Genomic DNA, 21,728 nt, shown 5'->3' with positions numbered 1-21,728 from the left:
TGACCACCATTCATCATTAACTCCTTCATTCCTTTATTTATTGCCAAATAAAAATGTATGGAGTGGTAGTGCTGCACAAGTAATAAGTGGAAATGTGGAATATAAAGGAAATTAATATATTTGAAAACCACATAACTGCTGTTCTTCTCAAAAAGTCTATAGAATTGCATAAATCCATATCATTTTTTATCCCTCTGGATAAATCAGCATCATTTTTATCCCTACTTGGAATACAGACTCTGATTTGTATACTATCTTACACGAATTCAAGAGGAAGAGTCATAATATCTTAAATTACAATAATCAGTTGGTAATCTATTACAGAATTGCCTGCAGGAAAGAAATGTTCTGTGCAGCTTGCTCAGTGGAGGGTGTGAGCTGAAGTCAACTTAGAGATACTATCTAAGAAGTGCAGAATTTGGACTGCTCCTAGACTTGAAAATGTTTTCAAATACAAATGCTGACAGGAATATAGTCTTGGGTTTGTTCGTTTTCTTTTTTTCATTTAGGTTTTCTTTATTCTCAGGGTTTGTTTCCATCTTTCCATCTTTGTGGTGTTTGCTTAGAGACACCTCAAACAAATTCTTTGCTGTCACAGGACTAAATGAGAGTATATCTCTTGGTTTCTCATGTTTGTTATAAGATAAGAGCACAGTCACTATTTTATTTTGAGGCAGAGAAAAATATGGGTAATTCATTACTATAATAAAAATAAAATTAAGTGTATGAAGTATATGATTCTCAAGCAGAGCAATTGAGTTTTTGTCTTCTTTGTCTACCTTCCACCTTGGGCCCCATATCCTCAGTGTATACATGTAGAGGGGCAGATGAGTATGCACACTTATGCACACACATGCCCCAAATTTAACATCAATGTCTGCTTATTTGAATGAAGGATTGAGGAAATTAATTTAAAACACACTACATGATTCTAAATTGCCTTGCAATCAAGATATGTCAATCAACTGGCAGAATGGGAGAAATATCAATGGGAGAATCACTTTTTTTAAACAGATCTAACTGTGAATCAACAAGTCTGGTTGAAACTATTTTCTCTACTACGTAAAACCTGTACTATGGAGTCATTCCATTTGTATCTCTGATTACTTTCCTCTGGTGTCTTATGCATTTGTGTCTATTGATCTTTCCCATTCTGATTCCCTCTACTTCCTTCTCATTCTATACCTGTTATAGACCTAAAAGCATACACTGAATGAAAACACATTATTGCTGTATCAATTAGATACAAAAATGTGATTAATTTACATATCTAGTAACTTCCTTAATTTGCTTTATCAATTACAGGTATATTGGAAGCAAAAACAGAAATAATCATATATTTTTATGCTTACCACAAAATAAGGCAAGAGAACCAGAAAATACTGGGTATACTTTTTCTCCATCATTAAGCCAAAATGAAATATGCTATATAGCATAAACTGTAATAGAAAAAAAAGAAATATAATTCATCAATATTTATGAAATAAATGTAGATGGCTCTCAATAGAGAATTCATTTTAAAACACGTATTAACTCAATAATTGTACTTTAAATATTTGATTAATGGTTTTGGGGGTTTGTTTGTTTGTTTAAAGGCAGGGTCTCTGTTGCCAAGGCGAGAGTGCAGTGGCGCAATCTCAGCTCACTGCAGCTGGACCTCCCAGGTTCAAGTGATCCTCCCTCCTCAGCCTCCCAAGTAGCTGGATTACAGGTGCATGCACCACACCCAGCTAATTTTTGTATTTTAATAGAGATGGGGTTTCACCATGTTGGTCAGGATTACATGTGTCAGCCACCCTGCCCAGCAGATTAAAATAGATTACAAATGTTTAAGAGCATTATAAAGTACTAAGGAGCTTATTAACACATTTTAATTTAATTTAATTAGACTTACAAACGGAAATGCTCCTTATAGATAGATAGATAATTTTTTATAATTAGAAAACAAATGATAAAGGTATTAAAGAGTTTTAAACGGACATAAACAATTTTGATAGCATATTTTATTATCAAGTTTACCTTTATTTTCTGTAAGCATCTAATTTTAAATTTTCTGACTTCAGTAATTTAAGAAGGGAAATTGTTCTCAACTAATTTCTTGAGAATCAACATCTATACATCATAAAATGTCCTTATAATTTAATAGAAATTATTCTTCACTAGTGAAAATCAATTTTTTAAAAATTAGGAAATAAAAGATTCCCTAAATCATCCACATTATTGAAATAAGGTTACAGGGAAAGAACAGTATTAAATAAAATATTTGTTTGAATATTTTTAATGCTACATACAAGTCTGAGCTAATGAAAAATGGCCTTTAAAATCCAGTTCCTAATTATGAGAGACAAGAATCGCTGTAGTGTATTTCCAAATTCTTACACCCTGTGAAGTCCAGGAGCACCCGACTCAGACACATTGTCAGTGTATAGCCATAGAATATAATATTTATTTGACTGAATGACATGATTTGGCTCTGTGTCCCCACCCAAATCTCATGTGTTGTGGAAGGGACCTGGTGAGAGATAATTGAATCATGGGGGTAGGTCTTTCCACTGCTGTTCTCCTGATAATGAATAAGGCTCACAAGATCTGATGGATTTATAAATGGGAGTTTATCTTGTTTGCTGCCATGATATGAGACATGACTTTCACCTTCCGTCATGATTGTGAGGTCCTCCCAGCCATGTGGAACTCTAAGTGCATTAAACCTCTTTCCTTTGTAAATTGCCAAGTCTCAAGTATGTCTTTATCAGCAGCATGAAATGGACTAATACACTGAATATGCAAACAATATTTAGAGAGAAAAAAATTCTGATCAACAGATATTTGCCATTGAACTGTGAACTTAGATTTAATATTGTTAGGAAACTAGTGATGGTTTTTATTATAGAGCTAATGAGGGAAAAAAATTTAAAAACCTTCTTTACATGTTCACATATTTTGCTTATCATTTTTATTATGACATTCAATGAGAGCACATCATTAATTATCACATAGAATTTGTGCCATTGGTAGCCCTCACCAATGACTCACCTAGAAGTTGTAGCAATCTTGGTTTGCAACGTTGTCCAGTTGTAGTTGACAAACTGAAGTTTGCCACAATCTTGTCAAGTTGCAGTCGTTTTCTTTTTAGTTGCAGCAATCTTTTGAATATTGTTTTCTCTTCTATCGGCTAGCCTGGGTTTTTATTATTAGATGATCTTGAGGAAAATATAACCAAAATATCATGAAGCACTCTATCAATTTTAATAAAACTAGTGTTGTTATAGACAGAAGACAATGAATCAAAGTTTCTTCAGTTCAGTAATTAATAAGTAAATATTTTCGTTTTTATTACATTTTACCATGAGAAAATCTAATTTCCCAATACTTACATGCACGATTGTCTCCAGACTCAAATCACATTTTCTCTTGCATCATATTTGACATTGTCTTTAAGAATTTCTTAAATTCAGGGGTCAAGACCTGAAATATTGATTAATGTAATAATTTAATATTATGTTAATGACCAAAATTATTTCCATGATAAATTTAAAATTTCAAAGTAAATACTGCTACTAAAATCATATTTTTATTGAACAATTCCAACCTTTGAAAGCCTTTTTTGCTTACAACAGATTTGAGTTACTAAATAGCATTAACATATTCATATCATAGCATGTGATGTTTCAATATGAATTATAGATCTAGATTATGAGAACACACTTGGTCTGAAAATGTACATATTTTCTATGAGTAATTAATTTTTAAAGACTTATTATGTCATTTTCACTTGATAAATTGTTAAATTTTAGATATTTACATTTTTTTGATAGAATTACTAAAATGTTTTCCTCAGGCATTTATGTTAGATAAATACTTATTTATTGTGTTTATAGTCATATAATTCTGCAATCATCCTAAATTATGCTCATGCTCTTTAAAAATAAATTTTGTTTTTTAATCTTCTTAGTGGAGCTTTCACTATCATCAAGTATTAATAGCAAGGTGAAAGAAGGGAGGGGTTTTTTTGGCTTTGGTTTTCATTTTTGTACACACTTTGGTTGAAGAATGAAAACAGTTAACAGATACAGTAACTCCTAAAACTCCTTAACATATTAATTATAATTTATTAGGATTTGTGTTAAATAACAAAAAATTAAAGCAATTTAAAATTCATTATTAGATACACTCTTCCATGCACGTTTCACCTGGAAATGTGATAGGAAATGATACTGCATACTTTATAGATTTGTTGTGACCATTAAATAATTTTCACTATATTGTGGAGCCCTGAAAGTTCCTAATTCATGGCCTACTCTTGGCTAAGTTCTATTTCCCATGCAATTTAATCTAACCTAATGAAACACCAATCTATTCAGCATTATTTGTTAGATTAATATAAAAATTTACATTATAAATTCTGTATTCCAAGTAACTTCTATATGCACAGATATATTTTATTTAAAACTGATTATTTTAAATAATATCACATTCTTTATAATTATTTGTTTTGCAAAAGTTTATCATTTAATCCATCCATAAATATGAAAGGTAATTTGTTTTTGTGTTCACTGTCTTATATAGGCAAAATTGCTTTTGCAAATCACTATCTGGTGTTTAACATAGTACCTGACAGAAAATGACTGCTCAAGAAATTTTTGCTAAGGAAATAAGAGATTCAATTCTAAATAAATGAGTTATTAGTAAGGATTTGAGGATATCACACTGTCCTCTATTACTTCCTCTTCTTTCTTTTTTTTTTTTTTTTTTTGAGAAGGAGTCTTCCTCTCACTCTCTAGCCCAGGCTGGAGTGCAGTGGCACAATCTTGGCTCATTGCAACCTCTGCCTCCCAGGTTCAAGAAATTCTCCTGCCTCCAACTCCTGAATAGCTGGAATTACAGGTGCCCACCACTGCACCCGGCTAAGTTTTGTGTTTTTAGTAGAGACGGGATTTCGCCATGTTGCCCAGGTTGGTCTCGAACTCCTGAACTTGGGTGATCCGCCCACCTCTGCCTCCCAAAGGGCTGGGATTACAAGCATGAGCCTCTGTGCCTGGCCTCTATTACTTATTTAATAATCACTAAAATGTCCCTTAGTATGCATGAAGACAGACAGTAACAAATTACTGCAGGAAACTCAACTATTTTTTCCCTAAATATATAGAAGGCAATAAAGCAGATCTCATATTTCTGAAGTTATCACAGTTTTCCATCTAGAACTTAAAGAATAATCTATATTAGAAAAGTTACAAAAATATCCCAAACAAGCTAAGCATAGCAACTCTTTTTTTTCAGATATATTTTGTCCTAATATTTGTTTATAATTTTGTTACAAATATTTGTTTTTATTTATTAGATGGAGAAATTTACATCAATTTTCATTTTTTCAGGATGGTGGAGACACTGAGTAGTCTAGCTGAATATTTTATTTAAGTACATTTTAAAGAACTAAAGTATGGCAAAAAAGCCTTTTGAATTAAACTATAGTTTAATCTTACTTTGATTAACTTTATTAATTTATTATAATGCATGATTATTATTAGTAAAGTATCTATTTTCCTTGACGATATGGTTTCATAACTGATTTATCTTTGCATCCTTGGTGACTGACAGTTAATAAAAGTTTACCATATATGAATGACTAAATGGATTAAAACATAAACCAGTAAATTACTTTAGGATCCTAAAGTCACAATCAAGAACACTGATCATAACTACTAATTGTCATCTATTTCATTAAAAAGTTTTAGATAGTGTTTGAAAATGTATTGACAATGAAAATTGTGGGGGTGTTTCTTATATCTACACGTCTACTTTCTTACAAAATAAAATCCTGAAAACGATTCAATTTTGAAGTTTGTGATTGCTTAGATGTTAAATAAACAGTAGTTTTCAGTACTGCATTTGGAAGACATAAAGGTTAAGCCAAATTTGAGACATTGTAGTACATATTTAAGATGTTAGTAGTTCAAATTTTTCTGTATAAAAGCATATATATTTAAATATACTAGTAACATAAATAAATGTATTCTATTTAAAAATCAGATGTGTTTTACAAAATAATTTTTTATGATTTATATATTAGTCAGGATTAAACTACCTTCAATATGCACATGAACTCCAAATTTTGAGGGGGAAACTGCTTCAAAAATCTTGTTTGAAGTTTTTCCAAAACCAACACATTTGAAAAACATTTCATCCAACATTACCATTATTTTTGTTGCTTATCTAATAGACCTCAAAATCAGAGTTCCAAAAAGTATCTTAATGAAATATCTCTTAGTGGTAACTAAATCATCCTGACATCAATAATTAAAAAGTATTCAACTCACAAAATATTTATTAATGCAAATATTTTCACTTTTGTAGCTTTCCTTCTTTACCCTATTCCCTAATGATCTGGAAAATGTGCTGCTAGGAATAAGGTTGTGTTTTTCACTGTGTAAACTTATGTACCTGTACTCCTAATCAAGGGGACTGGAGTATGGCCCCTGTATTTGTCAAACATGGAGCAGCAAGTGTAGGTAGCAGCCACTCAAACACATAGTGGACACCTGTACATTCTATAAGATCCAGCAATGACCAATTCATTTGGTAGTGCAATTCACTTGAGTCATCTACTTTGCAAAGGACCTAGTAAAGTTTCCTTGCCAGCAGACACATGTGGTGAGTGGTAGTTATGGAGGACTCATCCCTGTCATCAAGAAGTCTCAAGTTCCATAATAGATGAATCATGGAAAGGCATGTGCATAATGCCATTGCAAATACAGGTGAAAGTCAACTTAGATAGACTTTCATACTGGGAAATGAAATGATGAATTTGTTCTCAGGAGAAATATGTTTAAGTGGAATCCTTGGTTTTAGCTCATTGGGTTCTCTGCATAATGCTTTCAATTAGCTGATTCAGCAAGTACTTTTCTCCATATATTTAGCTTTTTAAAAATATATCTTCACTAAGATACAATTGACGCTAATTGACTAAAGCTGTTAAGCAAATCATTTTTAATCTCTTTCAGAGCTTGTTAAATTATTTACTGATAATTTTACCACATGTCACATCATGAAATATAATAATTTGCATTTAATTTTGAGGCAAGACCAAGCAAATAATGAAAAGAGGTCAAGTTAAGTGATTAAGGCTGCCAGAGGATTTTTCCATGTATGCTAAGGTTTGTTTAGTAGGAAAATACTTCAGAGTTGTGAAAGCGCTAATTTATACTGTTAAGTAAATTTGCAATCACATTGGTACTGCTAGTAGTTACTGACATTTTCTCTTTGAGAGTGGCTAGTCTCATAGTTCCTATGAGTACTATTTTATTTTCCTTTTTCAAAATTAAACGAAGTGGTTTATTACTAGAAATGAGATACTTTTTAGTATACAATAAGAATTTTAAAAGCCATTTATTTCTCAGTGTTTTCTGTGCTTTAGCCCCCAACATCTTCAACATTAAAATAAAAATGATGTATTTCATCACAAAAAGAACTGTGAACAATGAAAAATGTCTTAAAACCTGAAACAACTTTTGAAATATTACTGCCTAGTCACTCAAGAATGTATGTAACTTACCATTCTGATTTCATTTCTTAATATAGCATACATCTACTCTCCAAGACAATTTTTCCAAATACTTAAATTTTAAGAGGGCAATCTTCTTGACATACTGTAGTGTAAAAGCATGTTTTATTGTACATAAGCATTAGAAACCAACGTGACTTAATCAATATTTATAGGAACACAAAAAAACATAAATTCTGCACATGAATAACTCTGCACATAGGCCTTTCAAGCTTATTTCTTATTTTCTAAAATGCGTATTATTCCCATACATACTTTCTATTAATTTATGTTTCGTTATTATAATTCTTATTTTTCACTGAGTCACCTAGCCCTGGTATTGAAAGTGCATGTTCACTCCAATATTAAGAAAAATAATAACTTAATCTTTTATTTCTGTAGTTTTGAAATACCTTAGATTTTTTCATACTCTGTTTCTCATTTATGTATCCAGTCACTATAAAGTTGGCTAACAGAAGTACTTTCTACACATATTTAATTTGCCATAAGGTTCGCCAACCAGAACTTTGTATTAGCAAAGTTGACCTGTGCCCTATATATTACATTACATGTTTTCCCTTTCTTATGGCGTATTACACAAGCTACATATCTCTGGAATCAAAACAAGGAATAAACACTCTTCTGCAATCTCAATGTTCCAAACTTCATGGAAAATGGAAACTTATTTCAATCATTCTACACAATCTAAAAAATGTCAAAGTGCAAGAGCCTGGTTAACTTCTACTTTTCTCACTGCTTATTTTTGGAAAACCTAAGTCTTTGTGCTAGAATTGCTGTTGCAAATTACTATCTTTACTTCTAATAGAGTCTTCTTATCTTTTATTTTTTTAGAGACAGGATGTCACTCTTTGCCCTGGCTGAAGTGCAGTGGTACGATCATAGTTCACTGGTGACTTGCACTCCTGGTCTCAGGAGTTCACTTTGGTTCGCCAAATTGTTGGGATTACAGGCATAAATTCCTGCACCTGGCCTCCAATAAAGTATAAAAATAAATACCAATGTAAGGTTTTAGTGCCCACTCCAACCTAGCTTGGAATGGCATTAACACTTTTTTTTTTTTTTTTGGAGACAAGAGTCTCACTCTTGTCACCCAGGCTGGAACACAGTGGCATGATCTCAGCTCACTGCAACTTCCGCCTCCCAGATTCAAGCAATTCTCCTGCTTCAGCCTCCTGAGTAGCTGGGGCCTATAGGTGACTGCCACCATGCCCAGCTAATTTTTGTATTTTTAGTAGAGACAGGGTTTCTTCATGTTGCTCAGGCTGTTCTTGAACTCCTGACCTCAGGTGACCTGTCAGCCTCAGCCTCCCAAAGTTCTGGGATTACAGATGTGAGCCACTGCACCCAGCCCACACTTTTTACTGTGAAAAGCAATTAGTAAAACAAAACATAAAGAAGCTTCACTTTCCTGAAGACCTGTTACTGATATAAGAAACTCCAATTATATGTCCTCTTTAGGAGGTCACTTGAGTCATGCATCATTTTTTAAGCTATTAAGTGAGCAGGTGCCAAATCATGTTGCAGTACACAGCAGCGCCCTCAAGGTATGAGGTTGTGGGCCACCTGCACCAGAGTCACCCCCAAAGCTTACTGAAAATGTTAAGTAAGTTTTAGGGTGGCCAGGCCCCACCAAAGACCCTCTGGAACAGTACTTTTTGAAGAATAATTCAGTATTCTGCGTGTTTAGTAGGTACCCAAGTACATTCTTGGCCTGTTAAACTTGGGGAAGCACAATATGAATACTTCATCCTCACTGGGCCATGACAAAACCTGAACACACTTGTATTTTACTGTTTCTAGGTACTGGCCTGATGATTTTAAAAGGAACCATAAGTTTAAATCAAGCCAATGTTCTGCAGTGTTCCCAGGCATAATTAATGTCAGAGAACTCCCAGAGCAAGTTATTCAAATATCTATTCTAAAACATATCATATAATCTTATAATTATTTCTTTATGTGTCTGTGCATGAGATTGTGAGCACAGTAAGAATAGGGCAGGCAGCATATTCATCTCCATGGCTACACACCCTAGCAAAGTGACTGCATAAAGAAGGCATACAGAAAGCGTTTTTAAAGTAGATGACTTATAAAATAAATTTAATCAAGTTGAAGAAGCCTGATGTTTTTAGTTATTCCTAACCCTTTCAAGCCTAGCATAATTTTTTGAGTCATTAAAAAAGGCCATTGCCTCCACTCTACTCCAAAAATTTCTGATTCAGTTCATCTTGCTTGGGGCCCAGAAATAAGCATTTTTTTCGTTTCCCAGGTGATTTTAATATATAGCTAGGGTTGAGGATACCTGACAGAGGTAGAAGAATCATGTGGCAGGCAGAATAATAGGCACAAACCTTTCCATAATCTATTCACCAGAATCTTTGATTACAGCTATGAGTTAGGTTACAGATCTTAAAATAGAACGATTGACCTAGATTATCTTGAATCATCCAGGTTAGTCTCAGCTAATAACTTGAGTTCTTAAAAGAAGAAAAGAAAGGGCGAAAGGTCAGAGACATGTAGTACAAGAGAAGCAGAAAAGATGGAAACATAAGAAAGAGTTCATTTCTTGTTGCTGGCTCTGCTGTAGGAGCCCATACGCAAGGACTAGAAAAACGCCTCTAGCCAGCAAGGAAATGGAAACTTCAGTCCTACAACCATATGGAATTGAATTCTGTCAACGACCTGAATGAGCCTGGAAGCAGATTATCCCCCAGAGTCTATAAAAAGGAATGCAGCCCTGCCATTACTTTGATTTTGACCTTGCAACATCTGAAACAAACCAGCCAAGCCAACAGAACTGACCAATAGAACTGTGAGACAGATAGTAAATGAGTGTTGTTTTAAGCTACTAAATTTATGGTCATTTGTTACAGCTAGGTTAGAAAACTAATAAAAATCCTTACCTGACAAAAATTACATTTTTTTCCATCAAACCAAAGTAGTAACTCTGCTTCCCACTAGCCAGTCATTCCTCTTACCCTTATAATACATTCATTCTCCAGCAAGACAATCCCATTAGCTAGAAGTGTTTCTCCCAAGCTGCTTCTAAATTGCTGTGTGATTTTAAGAAAATCAATTCAACTATTTTCTGCTTGGTTTATTCAACTAGAAAATGAGTATAAAACTTGATCGTTAATTGATCTTCCTGTTTTCTATTGCATACTTATTAGAAGACATACACTAAAGTCGCAGAAACATATCTTCAACTCCAGTTCTTATACACTTAAACTCTCTAAACTGATTTTCTGACCTAAAATGCGCATTAAAGTTGTGGCTGTTTTTAGAAGGTTAATGTGACTCGTAAATGAGATAATGCCAATCTATATCTGACTAAATCAATGTTGCCTATAACTTTTATGACTATAGCTCATCTTGTCAGATTATTTCAAGTGTTAAATTACATGATAGATATAAAAAACTTGCTTCATAATAAATACACAATAAACATTAGCTATTGCTGTTTTCTATATCCCTTAATAATTCTTTTAGTCATGGAAATAATAATGTTGATTGAACAAACCAGATAAACTCAGCATGCACACTTAAGTGACTTGGCCAAAGTCACAAAGATACTTAGGTCTGATTTCAAGTTCAGAACTCAGGTTCTCTGACCCTAAATTTCTACCCTTTGCCCTGTATCATACCGACTTAGACAATGGAGTTACTTATTTAAAGTAAGGACACATTTCTATTTAGCTTATTCAGTTATTTTGCTTAACCACCAGTTTTCTCATTACATTTCACTTGTACTCATCAAACACATTTATACTTTTTCCCAATGATTCCTTCTTTCCATTCCTCTTCTTAGCATCATATTTGACTTTTTTAAAAAGCTTACATTAATAAATGGCTTGAAAACTCATACTTGCCATTCTGGCAAGGGACCAAAATAAAAACACATGCATTGTCTCATTTTCTAGCACTTTAAAAAATGTGCTTTAAATGAAGAAAATTTCTACTGGAAATTAAATTTGTCTTCCTGCCCTATTTATTGAGCATCTACTTTTACCTAGTTTGGTAGGGCGAAGGAAGTGAGATATATGTTAAGATTTCTGCCTTCAATAAAAGTATTTATCAAGTTGGAGAATGGTAATCTACTGTTTTTAGAGGCTTATTTTATTGATTTTTAAACATCTTATATAGAACTCATTCACAAGGTTCTAACAAGGGATGATTTTATCAACATTTATAACAGGAAGTCAGCAGTCTTCCTCAGTCCTACCTCTGCCATTCATTGGGGCCAGGCACATTCCATGCCTTTCCAGGTGTTTTCCTACTCATCAAACAAAGCATGAGAGTAAAAAGTTTAAGTCTTGGGTGAGAGTTCAAAATTTACATAAAAATTTAAAAAAGGTTGTTATGTAAAAACGGTTTTTACTCCAAGTAAACTAAAGCCAAAATACCCTTAAAACCAAATCTCTCCTGACACTGTTCTGTTTTTGTTTTTGTTTTTCCTGTGGCTCAGGAAGACTTTTCGTATGTCTCCTATTACCTAATAGCTCAAGGGAAAAAGCAGACCACTTGGCTAGATAATTTTTCTCTCATTGCATGAGAATCCAGGGAAAAGATATCTAGGCCAAAAAAAAAAAAAAAAAAGAAAAAAAAGAAAAGAAAAAAAATCACTAATTTTGCTCTCACCTTTTCATATACTGCCTGTTTTTAGAGCTATTCTTACTTTTGAAATTCCATTTGAGGATTGTCTAGTTGTCTCTTCTCCATTGCAGAAAGTCCAAATTAGAAAATAAAACACATACCTTCATTAGCCCCCTTGCCAGATGTCTCAGAATGGAATCTGGGAAGTTCATGTACCCTAAGCTAAACCTGTTACTATCATCATTGGAACAGCCTTAATGCTTGTAGGACTAGAAATTAACATTTTCTGAATTTTGGCTACATTGAGTTTTTATCTTGTTTGCATTTAAGAGGAAGTCACTAAGCCAAGACTTTTAAATATACAGAGTAACAAAAACTGTGAGACACATTTAGAAATGATTCAACAATGCCTAAACTCAACAAGGTAATAGAAAAAAAGAAAATTATTACATGTAACCCATTAACTTCCTCTGGGTGACCTGGTATATAAACTGCCAATTTTTTTTTTTTTTTTTTTTTTTGAGACGGAGTTTCACTCATGTTACCCAGGCTAGAGTGCAATGGCGTGATCTCGGCTCACCACAACCTCCGCCTCCTGGGTTCAGGCAATTCTCCTGCCTCAGCCTCCTGAGTAGCTGGGATTACAGGCACGCACCACCATGCCCAGCTAATTTTTTGCATTTTTAGTAGAGACGGGGTTTCACCATGTTGACCAGGATGGTCTTGATCTCTTGACCTTGTGATCCACCCGCCTCGGCCTCCCAAAGTGCTGGGATTACAGGCTTGAGCCACCGCGCCCGGCCCTAATTTTTAAAAGTCATTAAAAACTCTCACGAAAACTTCTAACAAGTATTTTATTTTCGAAGAGATGCTTATATTTAATTATAACTATTAAAATCTGCATTAAAATCCATATATAAGAAAGCATATACTGTTAATATTTTCTCATTGGCTAATGACACAGCTTTCCTTTTCTAGAGAGATACTGAAATTTTAAAAGTAGTATCCAACTGGTATTTAATAATTCACATCGTTGAGGGATGAGGTCTAATACCAGTTACAAGCAGAAACAGTAGTTGTATTGGTTATAAACGTGAGTTAAATTTTTTTTTTTGAAATGGAGTTTTGCTCTTGTTGCCCAGGTGGGAGTGCAATGGCAAGATCTCAGCTCACTGAAAACCTCTGCTTCCCAGGTTCAAGTGATTCTCCTGCCTCAGACTCAGGAGTAGCTGGGGTTACAGGCATGTGCCACCACACCCAGCTACTTTTGTATTTTTAGTAGAGACAGTGTTTCTCCATGTTGGTCAAGCTGGTCTCGAACTCCCGACCTCAGTTGATCCGCCCGCCTCGGCCTTCCAAAATGCTAGGATTATAGACGTGAGCCACTGCGCCCAGCTAGACTTCTTGTTTTTAAAATCCGACTCAGTTACACACTAGCAAATTAAACAACTTCTTTAAGAATCATTTTCTTGTCTGCAAAATAAATCCTAAACCAGAAAGCTATTGTAAAAATAAACTTAGATGATATGAACTTCTTAGAGCTCACTCAGTATTACTTATTATAATACCACATTAAAATTTTATAAATATAAATAAGCTTATTATATGTTTTTATTTATTTGCCATAATTTCAATAGTACTGTATGTGGAAAACTAATGCTGTATTTTAAGGTGGTGGTCACATGCATCTTGTGTTTTTTTATCTTCTGCAGAAATAATATAGTCATTTATTCTGCCATTTAAGTAGTTGTGAAAATATCAGATAAAGTGAATTCTAAGTATATTCCTTGATAGGATGTCAATGTAGTTAATATGACTGCAAAATTACTAAGACTGAACCTATATATAATCCAAAGCTCTAGCAAATCTTTATAACGTTGTAATCAAATGTTGACTTCTTAAAGAATATAATGTTAAGCCAGTTAAAAATAGGATGTAAAACCCGCCAAATTTTACTTTAATTTTTTGTTTGTATAATAAGGGATATAAGGGCAGTTTTATTGCATAGTGTGAAGGCTGGGCTTTTAGTGTAACTGTCACCTGAATGATATACATTGTACCCATTAAATAATTTCTTCTCCTACAACTGTGCTCCAATCCTCCCACCCTTCTGAATCACTAATGTTTACTATTCCACACTCTATGTCTTTGTGTATACATTATTTAGCTCCCACTTACAAGTCAGAACATGCAGTGTTTGACTTTTTGAGTTGTTTCACTTAAGATAGTTTAATTTGGCTATCACACCCTTCACCAACACCATACTGGATCAACAAAGGAAAACATTGACTTTATGCTTACTTGCTTATTTAATGAACATTCCAGATTGAACAGTTGAATAGCTATTGAAGAGAGATAATTTTGTGATTAAGTTTGGGATTTCACTTTAGACTCTAAAGTACTTACTCACGGGACTAATTTTCCCATTGTGGGCATAATTAGCCATTTTCCGGTGATTTGGGTCACCTACTTTTTATTTGAAAGAGGCAAGCTGCCAAATCTCAGCCCAATTAGTAAAAGGTGGAAGGGATCCTGAAAAAAATGCTTTGTACTTGATGGAACACTCTCCCTCCAGGAGATCTAATATGGAAAGAATTAATTGCTCAAAGAGAACAGAAACAAAACACATCTTTCCAGCTCTTTGGAATAAGAGATTTATAACTATTTTCCTTCCACAAAGTCAGGAGTCAAATACTATATGAAAACATGTTTTGTTTTGTTTTTCCTACCAACAATATAATCAGAAAATATATAATTCTGCTGGAATTTTAAGTTGCATAGCAGCCCATGAACAAAGTTATGATATTCTTGTTACATTGAGCTTTCCAATCATTCTCAAAATAAAGTTTATATGGCACCTACTAGCACATTCCATTTTTTTTTTTTTTTTTGAGACAGAATTTTGCTCTTGTTACCCAGGCTGGAGTGCAATGGCGCGATCTTGGCTCACCGCAACCTCCGTCTCCTGGGTTCAAGCCATTCTCCTGCCTCAGCCTCCTGAGTAGCTGGGACTACAGGCATGTGCCACCATGCCCAGCTAATTTTTGTATTTTTAGTACAGATGGGGTTTCACCATGTTGACCAGGATGGTCTCAGTCTCTTGACCTCGTGATCCACCCGTCTCGGCCTCCCAAAGTGCTGGGATTACAGGCGTGAGCCACTGTGTCGGGCCACATTCCATTTTTTAGGAGGTAGAGGAGCTCTGTTGATACTGTCTGTATAGCACATCTTATTTCCCCTAATAAAATGAGCCTTTTTCTGATACAGAATCCATTCTCTCTGGTTCAAATGAGACCTCCCTTTTGACCACTGAATTAGGAACTGGTTGAAAACTGGTCAGACTAGCACAATTCTCTGATTAAATTTAGCTTGGCCATGGACATGCGTGGTCCAAGCGACACCACTGGAACTCTCCCTGGGACATTTATATTGTTATTAGGGAAGCTTTCTTCTTTCTGCTGGGGTTGCAAAGCAAGTAGGGCATGAATACCAGACTATTCTCATGCGTCCTTCCTATCATACAGAGAAAAAGTTCAAAAATGAAGTCAAGTACAATCAGCTGAGAGCCGAGGATTGCTGGAGAATCCAACAATATTGGAGCCCTTTAATTTGCCATATTTGAAGACAGATTCAATTCTAGAATTTCTCATCAAAGTAGCCATTAAATTACGTTTTACGCATAACTGATTTATTTGGAACTGTGTAGCGGAATAATCACTATATGTGGAATAAGAAGGCTCTGTTTTGCATCCTGATTATGATTGAATGCCCTGAATATTTTTATGTTAGTCACTTTGCTGGGTCTTCATTTCCTGACCTGTAAAAGGAGATGGCTTTAAGTATATTTTCATCTTGTAATCTAGATATTTACATTGTGTTCTTTTTCACAAAATAAGAACATCATTGTTTATACTTAAAACACATTCCATGCCCAGGCAATAGAAGTTCAAAACTAACTTTTTTATCCAAATACATCTATAAAGTACTTTTGAAAAATATGAAACAGACTTAGCAGTATATGTTCTTGCATAACATACTACGAATGCATATCTATGGTGAGGTATTAATACTCTGCCCAAAAAGTAAACACAACTCTTAGATGAAAACATAGGAATAAATTTTTGTCACCTTGGGTTAGGCAATGGCTTTATAGTTATGATATTGAAAGCAAAAGTGATTTAAAAAATAAGTAAATTAGATGACATCTAAATTATAATCTTTGTGTTCAAATTATACTATTAAGAAAATGAAGAGACACACAGAATGAAAGAAAAAATTTGCAAATCACATATTTGGAAGTGATTTGCAATTATATTTGCAATTATATATCTAGAATATACAAATAAAGCTTACTGCTCAATAATTAAAAGAAAAAATATCCAATTAAAAAATGGGCAGAGTAGATATGGAGTCAACCTAAGCATCCATCAGCAGGTGAATGGATAAAGAAGATATGGTGTAGACACAAAACAGAATAAGATTCAGCCATAAAAAAAGAATGAAATCTTGTGGCATCATGGATAAGCTGGAAGCACATTATGTTACGTGAAATAAGCCCGAAAAAGAAAGATAAATACTGTGTGTTCTCACTCATATACAGAAGCTAAAAAAGTGATCTCATAAAAGTAGAGTAGCATGGTAATTACTGGAGTCTGGGATGTGTAACAGAGAGAGAGTGATATGAAGAGGCTGATAGAAGGGGACAAAACTACAGCTAGACAGGAGGAAGCAGCTCTGGTGTTCTACAGACTGTGGAGTGAATACAGTTAAAAACAATTTATATTTTCAAAAAGCTAGAAGAGAAGATTTTGAATGCTTTGAACACAAAGAAACAATAAAAAGTTTGAGGTGATTGATATGCTAATACCCCTAATTTGATCACTACACATTGTGTGTATTGAAATATCACCCCATAAAATAAGTACAATTATTATGTGTCAATTTTTTTTAATTGATGGGCAAAGGATCTAACAAATACTCAATAAGGTCCTGAAAGGATGTTCAATATTCTTAGTCATTAGGAAAATGCAATCCCAAACCATAATAAAATACCACTTCATACAGACTAGGATAGCTATAATAAAAAAGATAGACAATAACAAGTGTAAGAAAGAATATGGGAAATTATAACCATCATACATTGCTTATAGGAATGTAAAATAGTGTAACCAGCTTGGAAAACACCTTAGTAGTTTTTCTCAATGTTAAGCATAAAGTTACTATATGACTCAGCAATTCCACCTTTAGGTCTAAACTCAAGAGAAATAAAAACATATATCCAAACAAACACTTGCACATGAATATTCTTAGCATCATTTATAATAATTAAAGGTGGAAACAACTCAAATATTCATTAATTTGTAAACAGATAAACAAAATATGATATGTTCCTAAAATGGAATATTATTTGGCAATAAGAAGAAAGGAGTACTTAATACATGCTACCTACTGCATGAACAAACCTTATAAACATTATGCGAGGTGGAAAAAGACAGTTAAAAAAAAAAGAACCATATTATATGATTCCCATTTATATGAAGTAACCAGAATAGGTAAAGCTATAGAGATAGAAGATACATTAGGGGTTACCTCAAACTCAGGGAGAGTGCCAATGAAGAGTGATTGCTAACGGGTACAGATTTTTTTCAGGATGATAATGTGTTCGTAAATGATAGTTGTACTACCTTGGGAATATATAGAAACCATTGAATTTCTGGGCATGGTGACTCACGCCTGTAATCCCAGTATTTTGGGAGGCCTAGGCCGGCTGTTCATGAGGTCAACAGATAGAGACTATCCTGGCCAACATGGTGAAACCCCACCTCTACTAAAAACAGAAAAATTATTTGGTCATGGTGGCGCACACGTGTAGTCCCAGCTACTCGGGAGGCTGAGGCAGGAGAATCGCTTGAACGTGGGAAACAGAGGTTGCAGTGAGCCAAGATCACGCCACTGCACTCCAGCCTGGGTGAGAGAATAAGATTCTATCTCAAACAACAACAAAACGAACAAACAAGCAAACAAAAAATTGAACTGTATTCTGTTTTGCTTTGTATTTTAGACTCAGAGGATACATGTGCAGGATTGTTACATGGGTGTATTGTGTAATGCTGAGGTTTGGATTTCTAATGATCCTATTGCCCAAGTAGCAAACAGTGAATTGTACACTTTAAGTGGGTGTTCTTGTAAACTGTGTGGTATATAATTTATAGCTTAGTAAAGCTGTTTTTAAAAAAGTAAATGCCAAAATGGCATGTGTATCTAAGGAAAGACTTAAAGCTGATCAAAACACTTAGTCTTCTCTCTCACCTCTCCTGTCTTCTTTTGTTAAGAGATAGATGATATTCACATTGACCAAAGAAACTACCTCGCTAACACAGTATATCATGCATGTAAACTCTGAATTGTTCCTTCAATTTGATAGACTATTTCATGTTCAAGAACAAATTAATTCTATTTTATATGTATAGAGCTGTTTTGACTTCTAAAATATACATTTTTCTTGAAATTTATTTTCAACAACTAATTTTTAACTCATGCACAAAATATTGATCTTTTCTTTGATAAATACATTTTATTTTATAAAAACTATTGTACATAGTTGAGACAAAAGATACATATATATATGTATATATATACCCATATATATACGTACTTAGAAAATTTCCCTTCATTTTAGATAGGATCTATAATTGTTTATCTTTTTCTCTTGTCAGTGATTTCACTTTACAGATTTTAATTTCTTATAGGAGTGGAGCACTGATAACTTACATATAAAAATGTAGATATATTATTATATTTGTGATTTGTGACATTTTATTGCAAATGGCAACATCAAAGATGCCAGAGAAATATTAGCAAGAAAAAATGAGAACATGTTGAACTTTGGTTTGTTTTTGGAACTTAACCTAGGTTAGAAATTTTATACCCTAACTATATTCCTTCCATGGAGCTATTACAAGGTGAAATAAAACTAAAGATGGAAAAAAGAAAACAAGAAAAAAGGAAGAAAGAAAGGAAGAAGGGAAGGAAGGAAAGAAGGAAAGAAGGAAGATCAATATGTGTGTCTCAGGTGAATGCACACTTTAAAAAACTCCTGTTATTTTTATTAAAAACAAATAAAATGTTGATATACTAAAATTTGTTTCTCTAGTGTGTCTCATTTCAGATACAACTCCATCTTAGTGCCTTTTAATATCTTAATGTATTTATTCATTCAAATATTTATTTAAAACCTAATATGTTCCAAAAGTTATATTAAGTTCTGGGGATCCAGAAATGCTAAAATTTCTGTTTTCGGAGATTCTTAAAACTTTGTAGGGGTAGATTGATATTTACAAATATAGGTAAGGAAGTATTATAGGTAGTCAATATTTTCTGTGTCTAATTGTTCAGTGGAATGATGCATTTTACATGGAAGAAGTATGTATGTAAGTGTGTGTGAGTGCCTGTGTGTGTGTGAAAGAGAGAGAGACATCTACATAGAGAATATGATGCTTATGTGTAGTTTGGGCATGCCAGGTGCTTGAGACATGCAGGATACATCAGGGATGAGAGATGAGGCTTTCTAGTAAGACAGAAGACCAAATTAATGGTACTCTGTTATATTTAGGAGTTTTGATTTGATGCTCTAGGAAATTTTCATTTTTAATATCTACTCTGATTTACTGGTAGTGGCAGCCAGAACTACGGCACTGAGCAATGTTAAAATTATTCTAGTCCAGTGAATCAGAAAACGTCTCCTGATTCATTATTGATATTTGCCATGGCAGCATCCTGAGAAGGAATGGCATGCATTCCACATATTTGCTAATGCTGCTGTATGAAATGAGTAATAATTGTAGGAAAATTATGCAGTAATGCCATATAACAAGATTTTCATTTTACAAATATAAAATATGATGGTATTTGGAGGTGGGGCCTTTGGGAGGTAATTGGGTTTAGATGAAGTGATGGGATTAACACCTTTATAAAGAGAGAAACAGGCGATTTTTCTTTCTCTGCATGCATGCACCAAGGAGAGATCATGTGAAGATACAACCTGGAAGAGGGCCCTCACTAAGAATCCAATCGTGCTGGCACCCTGATCTAGGACTTCCTGTCTACAGAAATGTAAGAAATAAATGCTTGTTGTTTAACCCACCGAGTTCATGGCAATTTGTTACAGCAGCCTTAAACTGATACGATGCAGAAAAATAGTTAAACATCAGAGTTATTTTAAAGGGTTTCATGTATAAGGATGTGAGAGCTTAGCAAGTATAAGTAATGTAAGTGGATTCCTGAAATTCAATCATAGGTATTTGAGTAGGTTTTAACCACTACTATAGAGAATACAGCATAATGAATGGGTGATGGGGAAATATCTGAGTGCAGTTCATACATCTTGAAGAAAAAAGTCCAGGAGCGTTTAGCGTTTTCTGCACAGTTCTGCAGATATGCAAAGGAGGGCTTTGAAATAGAAGTTTCACACCCATCGTCATAGGATACAATTGTAGTTAAAAGAAAGGTGACATTTTGTCTGGAAAGGCAGCATATGTATGCTAAAACATGTGTATTGGAATTGAATTACAACATATTTCAAAACATTAGTGTTTAAGGAATTCAAAGTGAGTAAGAAGGTGGATAAAGGGTACAGTTTGCTAGGGACAAACATTTAAAAATACAAAGACATGGGTACAGAAGTGAGTGTGGTTGTATGGCTAGAGGTAAAAGAACAGGCCTGTGAGAAGCTTGAGATTTTTTGGGAAATTAATGAGTGGACACCTGGAAATGTGACTTCAGACATTTTCTAGACAAAGTACCATTAAGCACTCTATGAACTGCTGTAATTTTACACATACCAAACACAGCTTATTTTTAATCATTTACTCCTGTGACTAAGTCTGGGTTATAATTATAAATAGATCTTCCAGTGCAAAAGAAGTTGCACAGGAAGGAGCTCCTTGCTGAATTAAGCTGTGCTTAAGTGAGAACTGCCGCTTAAGAACAACACGTTCCCTGTGAAAAAAGATGGCAAATCCATTTCAGTGAGCCTAACCTTTACCGAGCGCTATTATCAACTCAATTGTATGTTTTTTCCTGTTTCACAAACATGTTCCCAAAAGACTTTTAAAATAGCTTTCTTTCCTGCTAAACTGTTGCGCCAAGCACTTTTTCTGATTTGCAGCCTTAACTGGCCCAGGATGTGTTAAAAAAAAAAAAAAAAAAGCCCTGTCATGGTTTAATAGACCTTAATAACAACAGCGAAACATTTTCCTAACGTGACTATCCCTCCCTCACTGAATCTTAGCACAGTACATTTTTGTCAAAATATAAAATACCCTGAAGACACTAAAGAAGCAAAAGTATCCTAAAAAGTTACTCTATTATATCAACACATCTAGTGAAAAATCTGTCCACCAAAGGAAGATTTTTGTTTTCCTAACAAAGAGGAAGAAGTCACTACAAAAAATAAGTTTTTTATAAAAGTTACAATCATCTAAAAAATTAATTATATGAAATGATTCCCTAGGTATCTTATAAACACTTTTTTTTGGTAGAATAACCATCCTGAGGTCTGTCTTGGTCATTTCAAAATGAA

General features: G+C 34.0%; 1 protein-coding gene across 1 annotated transcript in view; it reads right to left on the bottom strand.

Annotated features, from left to right (window-relative positions):
- Window positions 1–21,728, bottom strand: part of CALCRL (calcitonin receptor like receptor) — a 106,807-nt gene that overhangs the window by 41,452 nt on the left and 43,627 nt on the right. The window contains exons 3-5 of the mRNA XM_017545051.2: window positions 3,375–3,465; window positions 3,034–3,200; window positions 1,353–1,439 (exon numbers count right to left, since the gene is read on the bottom strand). Coding sequence (XP_017400540.1) covers window positions 1,353–1,436 — 84 coding nt within the window. The 5' untranslated portion in view covers window positions 1,437–1,439; window positions 3,034–3,200; window positions 3,375–3,465. The remainder of the gene's footprint in view (window positions 1–1,352; window positions 1,440–3,033; window positions 3,201–3,374; window positions 3,466–21,728) is intronic.

The sequence above is a fragment of the Cebus imitator genome, unplaced genomic scaffold (assembly GCF_001604975.1).
Source record: "Cebus imitator isolate Cc_AM_T3 unplaced genomic scaffold, Cebus_imitator-1.0 Scaffold176, whole genome shotgun sequence".
NCBI lineage: Eukaryota > Metazoa > Chordata > Mammalia > Primates > Cebidae > Cebus > Cebus imitator.
Note: the sequence above shows the minus strand (reverse complement) of the source record. Positions and strands in the feature narration are given on the sequence as shown.